General features: G+C 41.0%; 1 protein-coding gene across 1 annotated transcript; it reads left to right on the top strand.

The window, feature by feature from the left end:
- The first annotated feature begins 312 nt into the window (after window positions 1-312).
- Window positions 313-16,685, top strand: ABHD13 (abhydrolase domain containing 13). The gene is made up of 2 exons (XM_062193948.1): window positions 313-369; window positions 11,780-16,685. Exon 2 carries the CDS (start codon window positions 11,800-11,802, stop codon window positions 12,811-12,813), a length of 1,014 nt encoding a protein of 337 aa, XP_062049932.1. The 5' UTR covers window positions 313-369; window positions 11,780-11,799; the 3' UTR covers window positions 12,814-16,685.
- The last annotated feature ends 6,759 nt before the right edge of the window (window positions 16,686-23,444 follow it).

Raw genomic sequence — 23,444 nt, 5'->3', positions numbered from 1 at the left:
CGCCCGGCGAGGCCGCGCACAGCCCCGCGCAGACGGCGAGGCGGGCACAGCGGCCGCTCGAGCGCCCTCCGCCCGCCCTCCCGCCGTCCGGGCCACCGTCGCGGGGCTCCCGGCCCGGCTTCTGCGCACGCTCGGGAGGGCGGGCCGGCTCCGGTCGGCGCCGAGGACGGAGGGCCGGCTACGTGGGCGCCGGCGACGCCGGGGCGCGGGCCGGAAGCGCAGCGGCGGCGGCTCGGGGCTGGCCCGCGGCGACGGCCCTGCGGCGGCGGGAGGACGATGAGGAGCGCCGGCGGCGGCGCGGGGGCTGGCTGCTGCGCGGCGCCCGCCTCGGTGCGCGCGGCCCACGGCGCGGCCTGCGCGCGAGCCTGAGTGAGTGCGGCCCCGGGGCGGCGCGGCGCCCGGCGGGGCGCGGGGGCTGGCCGGGGGCTGGCCGGGGCTGGCCGGGGCTCCCGGTCCCCGCAGCGCGGCACGCGGGGCGTCGTTTCGTGGCCGGACCCGGAGCGCTCGGCGTTGGACCCGCGGCCGCTGCCCGGACCCGCCCTGCCACGCAGGGGTGGAGAAGTCACGCGGGGGACCCGGTGCGAGCGCGGTGGGGTGCAGAACCGCGGGCTCTGCGTGGGGGTGACAGCTCCGGACCCGCGTGCCAGGAAGTTCTGGGGTGTTCGGCAAAGCCGTCCGGTTGAGTGGTGCGGGTTGGTTTTCTTTTTCTTTCTTTCTTTTTTTTTCTTTTTTTTTTTTTTCCTATGGTTCGTTTGGTGCAAAATGCGTCTTCCGTGTCCCTGGCCCGGTATCGTCGCGGAAAATAAACGGGTCGTTTTGCACCTGCCTCTGTGCACTGGGCGTCGCGTGGAGGACCCGGGCGGGGAGACGGGAGTGCGTGGACTTTGGTTCGGATGCTGGGTTCGAAGCCTCGGTGCCCCTCTGCGGGTCTGCTTGGATGAGAGCTTCCACGGGGAAGTTCAGCGCGGTCCTCTTCCACCAGTGTGATGTCATAACTGTCGCGCTCCGCGGTGGTTAGGAGAAGCCCACCGTGGTGCAGGCGCCGCTCCGGAGTGGACAAGCCTCAGCCCGGGCGAGCGGGGCAGTTCCTCCGCCACAGTGCGTGCCACCGTGCACCTGTGCACGGGGTGGTTGATGGACACCAGCGAGCGGGGGTCCGGGGAAAGCCTGCGGCAGGTGCCACGATGCACCTGTGCAGGGACTACAGTATAGGGGGTGGTTGATGGACCCCAGCGAGGAGCGGGGTCCAGGGAAAGCCTGCGGCAGGTGCCACCATGCACCTGTGCACGGGGTGGTTGATGGACACCAGCGAGGAGCGGGGGTCCGGGGAAAGCCTGCGGCAGGTGCCACCATGCACCTGTGCAGAGACTACAGCATACAGGGTGGTTAATGGACACCAGCGAGGAGCGGGGGTCCGGGGAAAGCCCGCGGGCAGGTCAGCTTTGGGGATGTTGAGGCATTGCCCTATTCACTTCCAGAGTGTACACAGGCTCTGGGCCCAGGGAGTCCTGCGCACTGTTTACTGCAAACCTAGCAGGATTTCTGGGTGTGCTTGCCTTTGCTTGCTTACCCTGCTGTAGCAGGTAATACAGTACCTGATTTCTGTCTCATGGGGTAGCTTGCGTTTTTACATTTGATCCCGGCAGATTTCAATTAAGTGTTTCAAACTCGTCTTTCATGCGAGAAAATATGTATTCAGAGAGGCTGAGTTGGTCAAAGCTACCTAGCTATTAACAGACCACGCCCCAAACACTGTAGGCTTCTTCCTGGGCTCCCTCTAATAGCCGGCATGGAATGGTGAAAGCCAGCAGCCTGGGAGCAGGTGTGCTTCAGGTAGCCCTGGGGGCTGGGCTCTTAGGCAGTGGACGCCACTGTGCCACCTGAGAAACAGGTTACTAAGTGGGTGTGGGCCGACGAAGTGGCTCACCCGGAGGTGCAGAAGACGGTAAGCCCTAAGGTCTTTCCTATCCTCTTTCCTCTGCTACTGCTTATCTCAGAGGAATCCTCTATTTCTCTGCTTTATTCATTACGAACCGGTTGCGTCATTGCTCAGAGAACCTAAAATCTTTGTTTAGTTGCCCCAGGAAGATCTGAGACTGTGAAAAGTAAAAGTACAGTACCCCTCTTTGAGTGGACCTCAAAATGGCTCCAGTTCTCCCAAGTAAGATTGTCCCCCCTCACAGATGCATTATTGCATCTTCCGTCGCTATTGCAGGAAGCTTAACACACAACAGTGCGCGCTGCTGAAATCCCTCCCAGGTGAAGTGTCCCAGGTCAAGACCCAAGCTGGCATGAGAATCTACTTGTGCATTGGTTTTATGTAAGAAATTAAATCCGAAGTTCACCCACCTAGTTTATAGGTAAATTCTAGAGCATTACCCGTTCAGAAAGTTGAAAAACTGAATTTCGGTATCCAACGTCCAACATCACTCTTCAGTTTTAGGCTTGTGGGGTTGTATCCCCCGCTGTGTTTTTAGCTTACGGACATTTATAATCTCAGCACAAATTGTGATTGGCTTCTGCAGTGACAATAATCTGCCATCTCAGTCCTCCAAAAGTTGAGTGTGTTTGCCAAGTCTCTCCTGCTTCAGGAACAAAGAAAGCACAAAAACGCTAAGTTGCTCCCTGGTGTAATTTTTGAGGGAAGCGCTCCTGCAGATGTAAATCCCGGTTTAAATGCTCTCCGAACTATTCAATTACTGTCCAGCGTTCTGTAGGCAGTCACTGCTCATCCGTCCCACGGGACTGTTAATACACACTTTTTCATTATTGATGGCATGTGGGCAGCCATTAGGGAAATAGAGAATTCATTCTGTGGTGTCTCCAGCACACCGAGAGCAGCTGTCTGTGTTTCGGTTTCAGCTGTGCAGCCTGGGTGCCGGCTTCCCCGCCCAGTGCTTAGCAGAGAGAGGGAGAGGCGAAGGAGTGCTGCGTCTGAGTCTCTCACTTGAAGTGTGCGATGTCTTAGCTCCGGGCGGTGCTGCGGATGCCCGTCACTCGTGGGCTTGCCTTCCGCGCTTTGCAGTCCTCGGAGGAACCTGCCTGTTGTCCTGCAGGTGTGTTTTCATGATGTGTGAGCAGTTACTGTTCTTACACAAGCTGCTCCTAAACTCACCAACTTAAGATGAACTTAAAATCTGTAAAAATACCAGGACACTTAAGACTTGCGTCTCGTGTATCATATTTATAGTTAGTTTTTAGCCAGGTTGTTTTTGGGGAGTTAATATTTAATCTACATGTAGGTAAAATGTCTTCTGTAGCTTACATCGCGCTTTTGCTATTGGCAGAATTAAAAAACATAGTATAGAGTTTTGCAATGAAAAATAATTAGAATTTTATGGGACAGTTCCATTAAGTAATCATTTTTAATTTACAGATAAAGTGCTACTGAGTAAAGAACATTGAAGATGATTGAAAGAAATATATTAACAGTGTTCCTTTAAAAAAATAATTTGAAAGATTTTCCATCTGTTGGTTCACTCTCCAGATGTTTGCAACAGCTGAGACTGGGCCAGGCTGAAGCCAGGAATCAGGAGCTCCATCCTGGTCTCCCGTGTGGAGTGCAGGGACCCAAGTATTTGAGCGATGACTTGCTGCCTCCCAGGATGCACCCAGAGCCGGAAGCTGAAATTGAAAGTAGAACTGGGACTGGAACCCAGGCCCTCCCACATAGGATGTGGACATCCCAGTGGTGCCTTAACCACTGCACAATACACCTACCCAGCGTCACTCTGCATTTGGAAGATGCAAGTCTCTGGGGGCAAAGGCAGTGAAGTTACATACACTTAGTACAGAACAGCGGTTCTGAACTCTGGTCCGAAGTCCTCTTTACATTAAAAAAAAGAAGAAAAACAAAGATCCTGTGTATTTAGATTATGTAGATATTTGTTGTGTTAGCAGTTAATACTAGGAGTTCATAAATTAATTCATTTAAAAATAGCAGTATGAATCCATTACCTATATATGTAAATAGTACTCTATGTGAAACAACTGTAATTGCAAAAAAATAGGGGTATGGTGTTGCTGTATGTTTTGTAAGTAACTGTAATGTCTGCTTAATAGAAGACACATTATCATATGTTTCTACATTCAGGATCTTTTAGGTGAAATACATGAAAATCAGGCTCACACAAACCTACACTTGTAAATGAAGGGGTATTTTAATCTCAGAAATGAGAATATTCTTTGGTACTGCAACATTAGGGCACCTGAAACCTTAATCAAAGTTCTTGTCTCTGTTAAAATTCACTGGTTTGTCTTACAACGAACAACCTGCCCAGGTCCCAGTGACTGTTTTGACATCACTCTGGTCATTTGGTTTACAGAGTTAGTAAATACTGGTTTGATGTGTTATACAGGTTTTCCGCATGGTGAAATAGAATATAAAGTAATAGAAACTCAGGTTTGTTAGCATCATGCCTCCCAACCCCTACAGTGCCATTAGAAAAAAAATCTCAAAAGTGTTGGGGAGCTATTGGCAACATCATTCATTTTCAAGAAAGTGTTTCCCCAACACCTGAATCTGAATAATCATACTAGATCAGTTGTCTTTTTAAATTAAAATGCTACCATTGGGCTGGACTTGTGGCTTAGCAGGTTCAGCTGCAGCCTGCAACACCATCTGCCTTGCAGACATCCATTGTGGGCAAGGTTTGAGTCCCAGCTGCTCTGCTTCTGATCCAGCTCCCTGCTAATGCACCTGGGAAAGCTGTAGAAGATGGCCCAACTCCTCAGGCCCCTACACCCACGTGGGAGACCCGGATGAAGCTCCTGGCTTCAGCCTGGTCCAGCCCCAGTCTTCATGACATTTTGGGGCGTGAACCAGCAGATGAAAGATCTCTGTATCTCTGTCTCTGTGTGTAACTCTGCCTTTCAAATAAAATAAAAAAATCTTCAAAAAACAAATGTCACCTGAAAACAGCTGATTTAGCTCACAGTTCAGATGTGTTTTGTTCAGTGTACAGCCTGTGTGGTTTCTGTATTTCCCATGTGGCCACAGGCTTATATGTGCAGTTGAGATACAATGAATACTTTTTACTGCTGCTTCCCTGATGTGCTTAAGTAAACTGGATCTGCTTTTCCCCCTTGGCTGCTGTCATCTCATGAGCATAAAGAATGATAAACAGTGACTGTGACGTTTGACTGCCACTGCAGTGACTCCCCTTCAGAGACCTGTAGCTTTACCCATTATTGCTTGCGCGCCGTCATGGGGAACATCAAGCAGTGAGAGGTAAGCAATGTGTCAGTATCATGACACTGCTGTCATGGACTCCCCAAAAGGGCCGTGGGGACTTCTAGGAGTCTGCGTCCACCTTTGGGGAGCGATTGGCGTTAGAAAGACCTCAAGTTTAATCATGGATCCAGCTTCATGACTGTGAATTTCCTCCAGGCTACCCCAACCGAGGATTATTTAGACTAGCTTGAATGCGTCCATTTCCTGGGAAGAACTGTGCTCAATGTCTAAAACAAGTGGTGCACATGGGTGTGTGATAGAGAGTGAGAGAGATTCTTTACCTCCCGAGAGGTGTTGTCTTGTTTTCAGAAGTGTATAGAGGATGCCAGTTCTCACAAGTAATCAAGCCTGGGGAAATCCGGAGTTTACAGGAATTCTGTGGTGAAGGATCCATAGTTCAGCTTTTGATTCCCCTTTGCGACGTAAGCGTGCCTCAGAAAGTTGGTGGAAAATGAAATCAAAAGGTAATGTACATTTCTGTGAACTTTTTGAAGACCCCTTCATATTGAAAAACAATTGTGATCTTTGGTTTTCCTTGTCTTCTCCATAAGTAAATGAACTTTAGTATATGGTCGTACATGTTCACGTCTGTCTGCTGAGTAGCTGGGAGTTGCCTAGGGGTTACTGATGATACCATGAGTCCTGTAGAGCAAGAACTGTAGCTTTTTTTTTTTTTTTTTTTATAGCCTGCAGTGCCTGAGCACTGCTTCACATAGCAGGTATCTGCACCTGTTCCTTGTGTCTTTGTCTTTAGTCCTGCACTGCATCTGATGAGCATCTCTCTGGGAGGAAGCGGGGAGGCCCGGCCTTGGGAGTGCCTCAGAGGTCCACACTGGGTTTGACAGCCCCCCTGGGAATATGCAGTGGTACTGAGAAGACCCCTGTCAGGAGAGGTTGGCATAATTCCAGTCTTGCACTCTGTTTTTCTTTTTAAACATTAGTCTATGAAATAATTATCTAATTTTCTTAAAAACAGCACCATTTGTGATCCCCCACCACCATGTGTGAGGGGAGCTCTTATTTAGATAGACTTCAGATGACTGGCCATCCCTCGCTGACTTACTCATTCACTCACTGTTAGCTCACACAGCCGGCCAACACCATAGTCTGACAGCTTACAGCTCTAAATTGTTTGTGTTCTCGTTCTTAAATTGGTTATTTTACACCCATAAGGACATGAATTTAAAGACAAGAAGTATAAGGAGCCCTAGAAGTGGCTGAGTTAATGAGGACCAGCCCATTCTCAAATGATCAGCATCATATCTGCTATTTGTATCATAGGACCAGAGTTCTTGTCTATATCTTCTTTATATTGGAATAGAGATGACTTATGCTTTCAGTGTATCATTCCGTGAGAACTTAGAGGCGTCACTTTTATATCAAATCACTGCATTTTGAAAGCACAAAAATTATTTCTAAAGCTGATCTTTTTCATTCAGATACAAAACCGGTACATGTTATAATGCACCTATTTTTTGATAACTGTTGCATAATTAATTAGTGGCTATATTGTGTACTGTAAAATAACTGCATTTCAGTCTACATATTGAGCCTCACAATCAAGCTTGTTTTTGTAAGAATGTGTTTGTTTATACAACATACTTTCTTGCTCATAACTAACAAAAACCTTGGAAAAGCTTGGATGGGAAGGAAGCTAACGTTTGGGTAAGTTTGGGATGTCAGTGAAGTGACGAGTAAATTGAGATTGTAGAAGAACAGTGCGCCTGCAGATTGGGAATAATTCATACCCAGCTGTGGTAGTTGGGGCCAGGAGAAGGAATGAAATCACAGATGGAATGAACGTAGTAACCTACGAGATGGTGGACAGGACCCTCACAGATGCCTGCATGTAGGGGACTGGCATAGAAAGCAGCAGGGATTTGAGTATCCTGGACGCTGGAGGAGGCGTCTGCAGTGACGGCCACTTTGGGGAGGTGTTGTCACGGTGTGGGCTGAGAAGTCCTTGGGTGCAGTAGTGCTGAGTTTTGCTTTTTATGAGGCCTCATTCTGAGAGCTTGCTCCTCACAGCCTCGGTGTTAAGGGGTTGATGAGTTGTTGGAGGTGATTACAGCCACTGATTAGTGGATTTTAGAGATATTTGACATGTGCGTCAAGTCTGATCATATACAAAGGCAACATTGAAAAATGAAAGTCAGTTATTCGTTCAAGATGTAGACCTAGGGCGAAAAATATAATAATGGTGTTGAAGAGATTTACTGATCTTTCCCACTAAGCAGCCTCACTGGTACAAACTTTGATTTTAGTACATTAAGCTCATCATTCCTCATGAGTTTTATGATGCTGAGATGTTACCAGCAAATGCATTTCAGTGTGCATGCAAAGGAACTTGACAAATAATGTCTCCTCCAGTGACGCAGTTCATAAATGTTTTGCATAGGAAGTCCTTTAAGGGATAACTAATTAATTGCCTTGCTTGTTCCTCATGACTACTCTTGGTGTCCCCTGGACACTTACACTCACTGAACTCAACAGACCATACTAGGCCCTAGCCTCTCTGAGCATTGTTGAAAGACAAGGAATAGAAAAGGCAGCACGTTGTCCACAGGTAACAACTCAGGTGGGTGGGAGTGGGCAGCACCCTGGCGTGGCTGCTTCATGCCCCACAGGAGACAGAACCCCTTGCGGCAGTATGTGGGGTGGCGCTCATTGCCCAGCGAAGAGCAAGCTGCTTCCCCAGTCGGCCCTTTCCACCACCACTGCTGGGTCTCAGAAATACAGCTGAAAGCTCACCCAATCCAGGTCTCCAGGGAAACAGTGCTGCAAGGTTAAATGGAGGTCATTTTTATATGGGAAAGAAGGAAGCTCTTGTTAACCTTCTTATTCAAGACGTAACTGAGGAAGTAAATAGAAGACTCCCTGCAGGTGCCACTGGGGTCATTGCGGCTGTCTTTAAGTTCCTTCTCTATGACCCAGAACTTCTCGGACGGGTGAAGTGTTTCACTCTAGGCAGAAGACACCCACTCATTCTGCTTTGCTGAGAGCTGAAGCATGTTGAGTGAATGAAAAAGCCTTCCTGGTATTAAGTCCACTTTTCTCAGGTCATTTGAGTTGGAAATACACTGATCAGGGAGTAGAGATGACTGGCAGGTTGGATAAGTAAAAGAAGCCTGGCAGTCTGAGTGGAAGTCTCGTAAACTGCCAGGATGCTAGAACGTGTTAAAAAGAGAAGACTCAGGCCACACAGCCAAGAACTGCTCTCGTTAACCTGTGCTTAACAAACTCTCATTTGACGTGATTCAAAGTGAATTGACTTCCATTCCGACTGCTGTAGTGCTAGCAATCTGTTTGTAAAATTGTTTCTCAGTCATTTAGTCAAAGTGACTGCAGGAATGTTTGTGAAAAACTGAAAGTTTATTGTATGATTCCTGACCAATTACAGATCCAAACAGATATGCCAGTTTTTCTGACAACCAGTCTTAAAGAAATATGCTCAGTTTCTGAGGATACGTGTCTATTTTCTTGGAATAATAATTGGACACCTTATTGGATTATTCATTTAAAAGATGTTTTAGTCTTCAGTTTATTTTACCTACTATCCTTAGCCAGGGCTGCCTCACAAAATCGGTTTTTGACATTACAGATTTAAGTTCAGTATTGGGTCTGGCTATTGTGGTGCAGCATGTTAAGCCACTTCTTAGGATGCCTGCATCAAGTGCTAGGGATAGGTCCCCACCCCCCACCACCCATTCCAGCGTCCTGCTAATGCTCACCCCGGGAGGCAGCAGCTGATGGCCTAAGTACTTGAGCTCCAGCCGTTGACATGGGAAACCTAGATGGAGTTCCTTTGCCCTGACTTCATCCTGCGCCAGCTCCTTCTACTATGGGCATTTGGAGAGTAAACCAGCAGGTTAAAGACCTCTGTCTGTCTCTGTATTTAAAACAAATAAAAAGAAACCTTAAAAATAGATGTTTTACTGGTGAAATCAAAAAGCTAGATGCTACTTTTAAAAAATACCTTTTCAAAGTTCTATAGTTGAAATCTTTAAGTTGATTTAATCCAAACAAATGTGAATATAAGCTTTGCATTTCAGAATCTGCTTTATCCATCTGTTGGGAGCTTTGTAGTTTGGGTATTGTAATACTTTTTGTAATGAGGACTTTGATTTGAAAACTGAATCAGTTTATCCCAGTGATCTAGTTACTGGTATGCTTTGCTTTGTCCTCATCAGACTTACAGATTTTTGAATATGTATTTGCTGAAATCTGATTTTTGGATTAATTTTAGCAGAACAGGGTTAAGAAAGTAGCAGCACACCCAGAAATGCTAGTCACAAAAGCAAATGAAATTAACATATTAACATGTCTTAGTTTCGAATGTGTTTATTGTTCATTCTACTTGATATTGCTTCCCAGACTTACATGGAGACATTTTAAAAATTCTTATTCTGACAAGGACTTTCCCTCTGAAGCAGGTGATAGAGTTATCAGCAAGTATGTGATACAGGAAAGCCTTTAAGGATGATGGAACTTAAGTATGCTTTTTCCTACTAAAGTCACCAAATCATGTGTGAATTGCACACTTCTAATACCTCTGTCATAACAGGACTTGACTATGGAAAAAACAGTAAATATTGACTTTTTTTGGCCAAAGAAAATCTTATTTACCAAATATTGTAGCTCTTTAATGCATATTTAGGATTTCAATCCTTGTTAATCCTAACCATTACACAAATGTTAAAATTCTTTTGATATATAAAATTAATGCCAGTATGGTTTCAGATCTGCCAATACAACTTATGGGCACAAATGAAAATCTTTAAGATATCACTTGTACTTAAAAAACAAGACTAAGTAAGTATTAGATGAGAATTTTAACTAACCAGTTGTGATAGAGATTTGTCAAAACATGAAGAAGTATAAATTGGCCCCGTCTAATTAAGCTGCTGACAAATAACAATGATAATAGATTAAAAAACAATTCTGTATAATAGATGTTTTGTAGTAATGTTTTGTAGTAATTTCTTCTAACTGGATTTTTAGCCAGGTTTAATACCTGCAGCGTTCAGCTGTTTAAGGATTTTTTTTTTTTTTGCCTTCCAGATTGTTTTTTTCTAGATTGCAGCTAGGGCTCAGTGTAGTAAAACTTGCTACAACTGGGTGGCAGTGTTGATTTCTGGGAAGCCAGAAAAGATGCTGCTGGGTTATGCTTAGAAAGATTCTTTCCAATAAGAGCTGAAATGTGAACGTCTTCATTCAGTGAAGTAATAGTGAAAAACCAAATGTACTAAGTCTTCCACCTCCTTGTCTTTAGTCTGATTTTATATTTTCAGTGTGTGTGCACTTCTAGTTTAGTACATAGAAAAAGGGCACATATTATCAGCTAATGGCACACAGCAAAATGTTTAAGAATCAATAATTATTAAAATGAAGAATGTCTTGTTAATAGTAATTTTGTTAGTGAATAAAAGGGAATTTTGCATTTTTTAAAATTTGGTAAGTAAATATAACCAGATTAATAATATATTAGATGTTTTGCTGTGTTAATACAACACATAAAGGTTTTTAAGAATTTATTTGAAAGAATTAGAGCAAGAGGGGGAGAAACAGGTTTTCTATCTGCTGGTTCACTACCCAGATGGCCACAGTGGCCAGGGCTGAGCCAGACCAGAGCCAGGAGCTTCATCTTGGTCTCCCATGTAGGAGGCAGGGGCCCAAGCATTTCAGCCATCCTCTGCTGCCTTTCCCAGGCCAGCCGCAGGAAGCTGGATCAGAAGTGGAGTAGCCGGGCATGTACTGCTGCCCACATGAGCTGCTGGCTTCGCAGGCAGCAGCTTTGCCAGTTATGCCACAGTGCAGGTAAAATTTTAGATTTGGTAACAAAATTATCTTCTGGTAGTTTCTTTTCTTTGTTATCTTTATTTTTTAATTCCATTCTATTTTTTAGTAATCTTTAATTTTTTTTTCTCCTGTAAGTAATTTTGCTTCATTCATTTCTGGTTCTCAGAGGTGACTGCATTTGTTTGCCACTTCCCCCGTGTGTACGTTGCCCTGCATCAGCGTGGTCAGTGTTGACCCTCTGGTGTGAGACTTCAGTAAGGACTGCACAGTGTTGCATATAATGTAAACATTTTTAATCACGTGCAAGACAAATTTTAAACTTAAAACTATGATAGTAGAGTCTAATGGTTAATTTAAATACATTAAGTTCCTCTGTGAATGCTCTCAGGTTGAGATGTTTTTATTCATGTCTTATATGAGCCTCTGTTTCGTCATCCAAAGAATGGGGAACATGGCATGACTTTGTTTTTCTCTCAGATCCGTGAGAACAGATGATTGAAGGTATCTGGCAGTCATTAAGGACTGTTTCTTTAAGTGGATGCATTTTATGAATATTTACATGTCCCAAGTGTGGCAATGGATGGTTACTATGGACTGGAGACGGTTAAGAGCAGAAGGTACAAGGGGATTCCGGTACCTGTTTTGTGCATAGATTTATGTAGGACCCAAAGACACTAGGTTTTTTATATCATGGATCTTTTAAAATAATAGATTACTGATCTTCTCTTCCTCTCTTTCTCCCTCTAGGGTACTTTCACAGAGCTACAATGGAAAAGTCCTGGATGCTGTGGAACTTTGTGGAAAGATGGCTGATAGCCTTGGCTTCGTGGTCTTGGGCTCTCTGCCGTATTTCTCTTTTACCTTTGATAGTGACTTTTCATCTGTATGGAGGCATTATCTTACTGTTGTTGATATTCATATCAATAGCAGGTATTCTCTATAAGTTCCAGGACGTCTTGCTGTATTTTCCAGAACAGCCTTCCTCTTCACGCCTTTATGTTCCCATGCCCACTGGAATTCCACATGAAAACATTTTCATCAGAACCAAAGATGGAGTTCGTCTAAATCTTATTTTGATAAGGTACACTGGAGACAGCTCACCCTACTCCCCAACGATAATTTATTTTCATGGGAATGCAGGCAACATAGGCCACAGGTTACCAAATGCGTTGCTCATGTTGGTTAACCTCAAAGTTAATCTTTTGCTTGTTGATTATCGAGGCTATGGAAAAAGTGAAGGAGAAGCAAGTGAGGAAGGACTCTACTTAGATTCTGAAGCTGTGCTGGACTATGTGATGACGAGACCTGACCTCGATAAGACAAAAATTCTTCTTTTTGGCCGTTCCTTGGGTGGAGCGGTGGCTATTCATCTGGCTTCTGAAAACTCACATAGGATTTCAGCCATCATGGTGGAGAACACATTTTTGAGCATACCGCACATGGCCAGCACTTTATTTTCCTTCTTCCCCATGCGCTACCTTCCTTTATGGTGCTATAAGAACAAATTTTTGTCCTACAGAAAAATCTCTCAGTGCAGAATGCCTTCCCTTTTCATCTCTGGACTCTCTGACCAGCTGATCCCACCAGTAATGATGAAGCAACTGTATGAACTCTCGCCATCGCGGACTAAGAGACTGGCCATTTTTCCAGAGGGAACGCATAACGACACATGGCAGTGCCAAGGCTATTTCACAGCGCTCGAACAGTTCATCCGAGAAGTCATGAAGAGCCATTCTCCTGAAGAAATGGCAAAAACGTCATCTAATGTCACAATTATATAATGTGTCTCTTTGATTAATGCATTGTGTTTTAATGTGTGCAGAATGATGAAGAATGTTCCCTTCCAGAAGTGCGTTACGTCTGTACCTGTCTGAAGGGTGACTTTAAACTATGAAAGGACCTCAGTGCTCCTTTGTTATGATCCAAATGGTTTTTTTACGTTTTTGGAACTATAATTCTTGGGATTATTTCATACATCTCCATCAAAACTTTCAATGTCATTATGTATCCATATCTTTATTATGTCACTATAATAGAGATGATTCAAAAGTTTCTTGTTGCTAAAATGATATAATCTGTGTTATACTTGGGTTACTGGCTATCTGTGGAAAGATATATGTAAACAAGAAACCTTTGGATGTTAATCCTGTAGTAAATATTGGACAATCACGGTAAGCAAACTTATTCTGTAACTGCATTTTTCACCTTAAAAGTTAAAATGAGATGCATGATGGTATTTTATTCCTTGACTTATGCAATGCAACATTTTTAATGTAAATAGCACTGATCATATACGAATGTATATGGTTACCTGGGTTATATCTATTTTTATGTAAATTCTATTTTGTTTTTGGCAAGAAGTGAAATTGAGGCCTGTGTGCAGGTTGCCATTGAATTTTGCTCTGGTAAATGCTGAGGTCCAGCTTTTTGTTACAAATAAATGGGACCCTGTTTTCCAATAGAAATGTACCGTGTTTTTGTTAGGTACAGCCTGGATCACGGCATGTGGAAATAGAAATCTAGAATTTTACTGCAGCTTTGGTGTGCATATTTGAACTTTTTAACATTTGTAATTTTGGTGGCAAAGAGAATTTTAGCTTCTGTCCATTTTGTAAGTCTACAGCTGAAACACTAATAGCAGTCATAGTGAAGATTAGAACTTGATAAAGAATTAAGTTAGGAGGTCTCACTTTACTGTACATAGTATTTTACAAAAATTTTCGTATTTGATTCTTAAGTTCCAATACCTAAGATATCTCAAACCCACCAAAAGTGAGATATCAATTATTGGACTTTTAAAAAATAAAAGTTAAATAAAAACACTATGTTCTTGGTTTGATGTTCCAGTGGTTGTAAGATAGAATTCCTGCATCAAAAGAGAATTTTAGAAGGTCATTTATTTACTTACATTAAAATATTTTACATGTAGGAATATGAAAGGAATTCTAGAACATTTTGATCCAGAACCCATTGCCATATTTAACTGTTAAATTGTAGGTGAGATGTAGTGTTTAGACATATGGAAGAGAAGAAAAATGTTTAAAAGATACTTGAGACCTACAGAATTTATTTTAACAAAAATATTAGCTATGCGGCATAATAATGCTTTTTGTCCATACTTACTCCAGGTTGTCCTCAACAGTTAGACATAACTGAACTGTGTACATTACTATGCCAGCTTTAACATGGTGTTTTGAATATTTCAGCTGTTCATTGGCTTTCTTCAGGCACCTAGAGCAGAAAAATAATCATTAATCTTGACTTTAATTTCAAACACTTTCCACAGAAACGGGGCTGGAAGTGCTCCTGCCAAACAGCATTACCGTTCACTTTGTGCCAGTATTTAGAAAGAATAAATTATAGCAAGTATGTTTCTAAGGAAAAAAAAAAGTTTTCTATAAATTATGAACTGTAAAAAAAGTCTTGCTTTTTAAAAAGAGTCAATAGTGTATATCATGGAAGGTGTATTTTGTATCTATAAATTCACCACAGTCAAAGGCTACTTGTCACCGTGTCAATCTTTGCAATGTAGAATGACTATCCTAAATAGCAATGTATGAAGAAAAAGGTTTATACAACAAAATGTAGTATATTTAGCCATGTACTTAACATGGAAACCCTTGCCCTGGGGTCATTTTTTAAAGTTTACAGAAAGCCTTGTGTTTTTGTGTAGTCCTTTAGTCTCCTACACCTGGAGGAATGTACCAGCTTTAGTTTTAAATGTTCCACTGGTGAAGTGTAAAGTTTTTCTTCATAGGTGTTCTGCTTTTATGCTGCTTTCCTCTGATACCACAGGTTGATAACTCGCGTCTGTTGTGTATGTGCACTTTTTTTTAAGCCACCAGTTCAAAAGATGTGGAGCACTTGTGGTGTGCCATCCCCTGCCTTCATTCTCTGAGATTTACAGAACCTGTCTTTTTTTTTTTTCCTTTTGTACCAAGGGCAGAGGCTGTGTCTAGGATTGTAGTCCACCCGTCTTCCCTGGCTTCTGTTGGAGACCATCTACTTACATAGGAAGGGGGTGGAGAGCGCACTGTCACTGCGGGGCCCTGAAGCCCGTGGCATCATTTTCTTGTGGCCAGGCTTCTTCGTGAGTCACCGCTTTGTTTTGGGCCTCACTCTTGGTGGGAATGGCAGTATGTCCATCTTGTACGTTAATTTCTGGCTCATTAATACAGGAGTGACCCTGAGTCCCTGTGTAATATCCAGTATTCGGCAATCCTAGAATGATCTTAAGTATGGCAAACCAATTCCTTTGGGGTAAAATCCAAAATCCAATATTTAAAGGGGATTTTTGGGGGGCCTGGGGGTAACACTGTAGAACAAGAGAAGAAGCCATTTGTGACAGGTCAAAGAATATTAACAGGATTGACTCGGGGAAGTGTGGCAGTTCTCAAATGTAATCAATAATTGTGAGATTGATGAAAAGCAAACATGCAAAACAGAAGCATTTCTGATGAAGTGTTGGGTCCCTGGTACTGTAACAACCCTCTGTTTCTGCAAGTATATTTTTGAGTGTAAAGTCGATATTTTCATTAAAATGCAACTCAATTTTTTTTTTTTTTACAGGGATGCTTGAATTTATTTTACTGTGATGAGTTGTAGTAGAAAATGGTGATTACACAGGTGACAGCCTTGGAATATTGATGATACTGAGGTCCTTACTGTTGAGAATCGGTGTGGTCTGATGCTTTTAAGAATGGGCTTGGGTGGGAATACCTGTTGCACACTGAAGGCCATTTCAGCCTCGCAGAAGGCACCATGCAAGCTCAGACGGTGCCAGAGTCGTTTCCTGTCAGGTTCCTCCCTCCTTGAGGTTAGGGAGGAATGAGACGTGGATGAGGTCGACTTTTAAGAGGGACGTCACGAAGTCGGGTCACCAGTGAAATACCACAGTGCTCCATGGGTCTTTCTCTTTTTCCTGTCACATTCGATGCTTGTTTCCTTAAAAGAACTGTGAAAGGAAAAATGAGTCATAACTTACCTTTGTGGATTATCCACTTAATTTTGTGTATTTTCGTATCACTCAGGTAAAGTTGGAAATGACAAGAGCACAGACATCTATTTTTTAAATTGATAAGGTAGAAAATGAAAAGCACTTCTGTTTATTCTAATTATCATATATGCACATCATCTTAGCTAATCAGAAATAATATATTCATTTGTTTGGAGAATTAAATACAGTCATCCTATTACTAGTCAAGAAATTTTTGCCAAATGGGACAAATATACCTCCACTTATATTTTGTATATTCAAAATGCAGTTTAAAATAGGAATATGTATGAGACACTTTTTTACAAAAAGTGCCAGATATACATATATAACGGGTGTGTGTGTAACATAATTTATAACAATTTCTGTCAGTGCAGCCTATACTGAAACTCAAGTTGTCTTCAACATAGTCAAGAACATTCAGAATAAAAGAAGGTAATCCAGTTTCATAATGTAAGTTTATTTTTGTTATTTGCCATATTTGGTTTCAAGCAGTAATAAAGTTTTATAACTCAGATTTGAATGTCATAGTACATTGTATGGTAACCACAGCAAGCAGACATTTACATTTGTTTTTTTACACTCAGTTTCTTTTAAAAGTATACTTTCTATTTTTCTGTACTGACATATGCAATAAATTGATACATTAAAAGTTTGATTAATGTCTTAAGATAGTCTGTATCCAGTCTTTTTAATTTTGTCTTCATCTAAATTCTGTGGTAGGACATTAAAGTTTCCTTAATGATTGAATGAAATTTCTGAATTTGTACTGAAATTAATGGATTTTGCTCTAATGATGTGTATTAAAATAATAGAATTTGGCCTTATATTGCCCTCCCCCATTAGTATTACTGTCCCACATACATTTTATTTAATATTAATATTTTCTGCATATGAAGTACTGGTGAATGACTAAGCCCAAAGCATTTCTTTAGTTGTTGTAGGAATGAACAGATTTTAACTACATAATCATGCCCTCAGATTTCATAAAATGCCTTTTCCAGAAATGTTTAGGGTTTGTTTTCCTGTCACTTGAGTTTTAATTAATGGTTTCAGAGGATTAAAAATGGCTGCGTATTCATTCACCCTTTAAGCGTCTGTAGCTTGCTTTCCCTAAGAACAAACTTTCCTGCTTGAACACTATCGGAATCAGTTGAGTGATAGGAAGTGTATGGTGCACCCTACATGGGCCCTTGCATGGGAAATGAAGAACTGGAGGCTCTCCCTGACTGGGTAGATCTGGTGGGAGGAAGAATCAAGTTCTACTCTGGAAGGTTATCCGCCTGGATCCCAGGATGAAGCAGTTGTTAGGCATCTAATACTTTTAAAGTGTGTGAATGTGTGTGTGTGTGTGTTGCTTGTGTTTCAGTCTCCAGCTATACATTCTATTAGTCTGAAAGGCATGAGCAGTTGTATCTGGCTAGGGAATGCAGTGCCTCTGTCTTGAGAGAAGATACTGAATCCCTGTGTAATATCCAGGTGTTCCATAAGTTAATGCCATTGAGTTCTTAAAATGTAAGTCATTTGTAGTCCCATTTTACAAGACACAAGCTCTGAGTGGCTGAGTAACGTGCTAAAGATTCCCCGGGATGGAGGCAAAGTTTGAGGCAAGGTCTCCAGTTCTAAATCTGGAACAAGTAAACGAGTTGACTCATTTCCTCAATAAACCAATTTGAAAGTTTTTATTCATGTTGAAATACATTAAACAGAATTACAAGTGGGCCGGTTCTTCAGGGTCATTCCCAAAGAATTGCTGCAAACTGAAAATTAAAAGTCTAACACAATAAACTACATTTTCTTCAAAGCAGGTAAACAGGTGCTCGTGCGAGAAAAATCTAGAAGTTAAACACATAAGACGTATCCTCTTTCCTTGGCCTTTTATAAATAACCAAGAGTATTTACAGAGTGATTTGTGGTAACCCCACACACATGGCTTCCATACCAGTCCCTGGAATTATTTTATAATAGTCTACATTTTTATTGAGTACTTGCTATATACCAACATTTGTTATGACTTTTTGTTTGTTATTTATTTTTAAATGAATAGACTACAAACTGGTTTATAATTTTACTGTTCCCAGTCCATGACCATTGTCCCTGTTCCTAACCATAAAAATGCAATGGTCGTCCCTGCCCAAGGGCTTGCAGTGGCTTCATTTCTCAGTAGTTCAAAGTCAGACTCCTCAGCCTTTTACACACTAACCTTAACACTGTAACAGGCAAATGTTCTTTCTCTTTCACGAATCGAATGCGTCCTCCTCCGGTGCATGGACTCATGCCTTAACTTCTAGATTCAGTGCCCTCTCACCTCTCAAGGTCTCTGAGTCTCGAACCCAAATTCATTGTAGCTCTTGGGACTATTGACTCTCCATTCCGAATACCTATTGAACTCAGTGTATTTATTTTAATACTTGGTTATATTCAATTTTGTTGTTGTTTTCTACTCCAAACTATCTTACTTTTTTCTGTGTGTCTTGTTCCTGTTGGCTGAATACTGGATCCAAAGGTAGCAGGTCCTAATCCCTGGAATCTGTTTGCTGCCTTATAGGAAAAGAGGATATTTGCAAATATAGTTAGATGAAGGCTCTCTGTGTTAGCAGCTTTGTGAATCCTAGCACCAGTGTCCTGGAGTTGGAGATTTGCAGCCACTGAGAAGGATGCATGAAGACAGGTAGATCACAAACCAAGGAAGCCAAGAGGTGCAGCAGCCACTAGGTCCTAGAAGAGGGAAGGAAGAGACCAGGAGACCCTCCACAGGGAGTGTGGCCCTGCTGACATTTGATCCCAGACTCAGAGCTTTCAGAGAGAGAATGTCTGTTGTTTGAATCCTCCAGGACTGTTGTAGTTTGTTTCAGGTTCCACAGGAAACAAATATGTTGATATTGGAAAATAGGATGTTGCTGCAGTAAATATCTAGAAATGTAGAAGTAGATTTGGAATTGCATAATGGATAGAGGCAGGACCTTGGGAAAGCATACGACAAGGGAGATTGCCTTGAGGACAGTTGCTAGACATACAGTCACTAAAGGCACTCTGCTGAGATTCAGAAGGAAGAAGGAACATGGTCGAGAAAGTCTAGGTCTGTAAATAGTCCAGTAGTCTTAAACTAAGGGACCCTACCTCTCACGTCTAGTGAAAGGAAGACAGGGTGAATATTAGCTAAGATTTAGTTACCTTTTAAGGTGTCAACAAATACACTGTGCAAACCAGAGGGACCCCAACTGCCTTCAGTCTAATGTCTATCTCAAATATGGAATTGAAATTTAAATAAAATATACAGTAAGGAACCTTCATGGTATTTTCACTCCTCTTTGAGAATTTTAAAAATGTGGCTGGCACCGTGGCTCAATAGGCTAATCCTCTGCCTGCGGTGCCGGCACACTGGGTTCTAGTCCTGGTCCGGGCATTGGATTCTGTCCCAGTTGCCCCTCTTCCAGGCCAGCTCTCTGCTGTGGCCCAGGAGTGCAGTGGAGGATGGCCCAAGTGCTTGGGCCCTGCACCCCATGGGAGACCAGGAGAAGCACCTGGCTCCTGGCTTTGGATCAGCGCGGTGCGCCGGCCACAGTGTGCCGGCCGCGGTGGCCATTGGAGGGTGAACCAACAGCAAAGGAAGACCTTTCTCTCTGTCTCACTGTCCACTCTGCCTGTCAAAAAAAAAAAAAAATGTATGATGTAGTTTACAGTTTGAAGTCCAGCTACATAGAATGTGTTTTCTCCTTGCAAAAATGTGGTTTATATTTGTACCAGGTGTCTTCCTGAAGTCCAATTTTACTCATTCATCTTGTGAATATAATTGAACTGCTCTTGAAAGTAATTTTCTAATATCATTATTTTAAGGAATTTTGTGACTGCAGGGTATTTCCATTCCTTGTCTTGGTTTCCTCATACACCAGATGGGATTTTGCTTAGTACCATTGTTCTCGTGGAAAACTAGAGCCATTATAGATTTCCACAATTTTGATCAAAAGCACAGGCTGTCTCCTTGTAAACATATGAATTTACTTTCAACAAGAAAACTCATGTACATTATGGATAAATATAATTTCCACTTTTCACTATTCTTCATTCAGTCATGGAATAGAGAAAATTTGTTAGCAGTCATTGAACAGGCATGTCTTTTATCAATTTAAATCCCCTGTGCATCACTCATGAAAGAACTACGAAAGTCCCTGTTTTCACATGGTAGTTGAATATTTAACTTCATCAATAGTTCTCACAGGCCAGTTGCAAGATCAATTAAATTATGTCCCATCTAAATTGAGTTTGTAGGCTCAATTTAGCGATTATACTATTCTAGGTGCTGACACACAAATCCTAGCATTGACATAGATAATATACTTAGGATATGATCATACAAAAATATTTTAAGTTGACATATCAATAACTTTCCTTAATATTATCCAAGCCACAGCAGCAAATCTTTTAAGCTTTATAAGTACCCTTTTAACTCAAGCTATAATAAAATTGTATGTGTATTTATTGCATTCGAGAGGTAAAGATGTTAGTCTTTCAAGAGAAATACCAGAATTTATGCTATACCAACTGAAATGTTCCGTTCTCTTGCAGTATGCTTGAGCAAGCTCCTACTGTATCTTGTAGTCACATTTGTAGAACAGTTGACCCTTAGAGAATAGCTATGATGTTGGATAATTTTTTATTAAAAATGAACAGCTTTTGTATCTTCAAATAGAGGACATTACAAAGAAATTATTTTTAAAACAAAGCAGGAATTATGGAGTTGAAATGTACAATAACTAAAATGGTAAATTCACTAGACAGGGTTACGTGTAGCCTCCAACTGGCAAAAGAAGCTATTAGCAAACTCAAAGATGGTCTAATGGATATTATGCATTCTGAAACACAGAGGGAAGGCATGAAGAAAAGTAAAGAAGGCCTCAGAGAATTGTGCCAAAATATTCATAAGGGATACCCAAAAAAGATAAAAAAGGAGAAGAAAAAGTGTCCAAAGAAATAATGAATAGAAACTTCCCCAATTTCATTGAAACATCAATCTAAGATCCAAGAACTCTAAGTAGAATAGGCACAATGTGACCTGAACCTAGAAACAACATAGTAAAAATGCTGAAAGAACATTTGAAAATACAAAAAGAAAATCATGTACAGTGGAAGCTGGGTAAGATTAACAGCTGACTAATTATCACAAATAGTGAGAGACAAAGGGCAATGGGATCATATATTCAAAATGAGAAAACTGTCCAACAGGAATTGCATTAAGAAAAACTCAGAGAAATAAAATATTACTGGAAGCAATTATGGAGAATTTATTACTAACAGAACCTCCCTTTTGTAAGTACTAATGGAAGTTAATTCATCATGAAGACAAGGGATCATAAGATAGTTTGAGTACACAGGCACACAGAAGGGATGAGGATAATTCTGTAATTAAAATAGGCAGAATAGATGCATATTCTCTTTGCCTTCTGTTATTTAAAAGGTAGTTATAAACTATAAAACATAAATATGTTTGTTATTTTACAATAACAATGTACAGGGAGTCTTTAGGAAAAAAAGTTGTTTTGCGGTAATGGAATGACCCCAGAGAGTAATTTGAATCCTTAAAGACAAAAAAGAAGACCTGAAATGATAAATAAGATACATAGCAAACTACAAATATATACTTGTTTTGTTTATTCTAGGTTTCCTCAAGAAGGAAATAAAGTTAATTACAGAAGTATTTAATTTTAATTAGAATTTATGTTGATTTTATAATGTATGGACAGTTATATGTATAACTTTGCCACACAAAGCACATAGAGAAGAGAGGTATACTGGAGTTGCATGTCTTTATATTGTTAGAATTAAGTTAGTATAACCCTCAAGTAAATCTGATATAATGTATGAGAAGCCCTAGAGCAACCCAATAAGAAATAACTTAAAATATACATGGAAAAAAGACATTAAATGAATTGTATATTACATTATATATTGTACATTACATTGAAAGTATTCTAACTGAAAAAATAGAGGACTGTAAAAGCCATTAGACATACAGTAAATAAAAACTGAAATTGCAAATATACATGCAACTGTATCAGTAACATTAAATGTAAATAAATTGTAAAATAAAAGGAAAATAAGTGATACTTAAAGCAAAGAGCAAGCATAAGAAAACTAAAGTGGCTATACTTCTAACAGACACTGTGATACGGTGATCAGTGCTCCCAAGTGAGATGGGGAGATCCTGGGTTATCGGTGAGCCTGATGAGTTTCCCAGTGTCTTTATGAGGGAAGTGTGATAGCAAAGTTAATAGTAGGAGCTACAATAACAGGAACAAGAGATAGTAGTGATGTGAAGAAGGAGTTACTAAGGAATGTAGGTAGATATGGGAAACTGATTTTCTCCTTACTAACTCCATAGAAGCCAGCTCTGCCAGTACCTTGATTTTTAGTCCATGGGAACCTATCTAGGTTGTTGCAGAATAGTAAAAGAATATTATAATTAAAATATGTTATTTTAAGCTACTGAATTTTTAATAATTTGTTATAGCATCAATAAAAGATTAATACAGGCAGAATAGTTTTAAAATTAAAAATGGTATTAAAGGGCACATTTTATAATGATAAAGGATCAACCCAGCAAGAAAATATAGCAACTATAGACATATTTGCATTTTACCATGACCCAAAATACACAAACAATGACAGATATTTAGGGAGAAAACAGACAAGGTGTAGAGTTGAATACCACACATTCAGTAATGGGATAGAACAGATCAGCAGAAGCTTAGCAAGGGAATAAAAACACTTTATACAGCACTAGTGACACTACAAACCAACAGACCTAATGCACACTTGAAACACTGGACACACACACGCCAGCGGAATGCAGAGCCTTCCCAATAAATGTGAACATCTTCCAGGCCACTACCTGCTAGGACACAAAATCTCAAAAGGTTTTAAAGGGTAGAAATAACACAAAGTATGTTCACTAGTGTAATCACAAATATTTGGAAATGAACACAATACTAAATAACAAAAGGGTGACAATAAATTACAAAGTAAATTTGGATATACTTTGAAATGAATGGAAATAAAACAGCCACCATAACAAAATTTAGTGTACAACTAAAAGCTTAAGTATACAGTTTCAGGGAAAATTGCAAACCTTAAATATTATCTTAGCTAATAACCTAATATTTCACCTTGAGGCACTAGAAAAAGAAAAGCAGATTAAACCCAAAGCAGGCAAAAATGATAATAATAAATATCAGCACTGAAATTGATAAAAAAGAGATGCATGAAATAATACATGAAAATCAATTAAACCAAAAGTTAATCCTTTGCAAAGGCCAATAAAATATTTAAAACATTTTACTACACTGATGAAACCAGAGACACAGAGATAGTGACAGCAGTAGGTACAGAGAGAAAGAAGAATCATAATAATAAAATTAAAAA

The sequence above is a fragment of the Lepus europaeus genome, chromosome 6, assembly GCF_033115175.1.
Source record: "Lepus europaeus isolate LE1 chromosome 6, mLepTim1.pri, whole genome shotgun sequence".
NCBI classification, from domain to species: Eukaryota; Metazoa; Chordata; class Mammalia; order Lagomorpha; family Leporidae; genus Lepus; species Lepus europaeus.
This window is presented reverse-complemented; position numbering and strand designations above follow the sequence as displayed.

Bases quoted from the DNA above. Each gene is read 5' to 3' on its own strand.
- ABHD13 (XM_062193948.1), top strand. From the start codon at position 11,800: ATGGAAAAGTCCTGGATGCTGTGGAACTTTGTGGAAAGATGGCTGATA.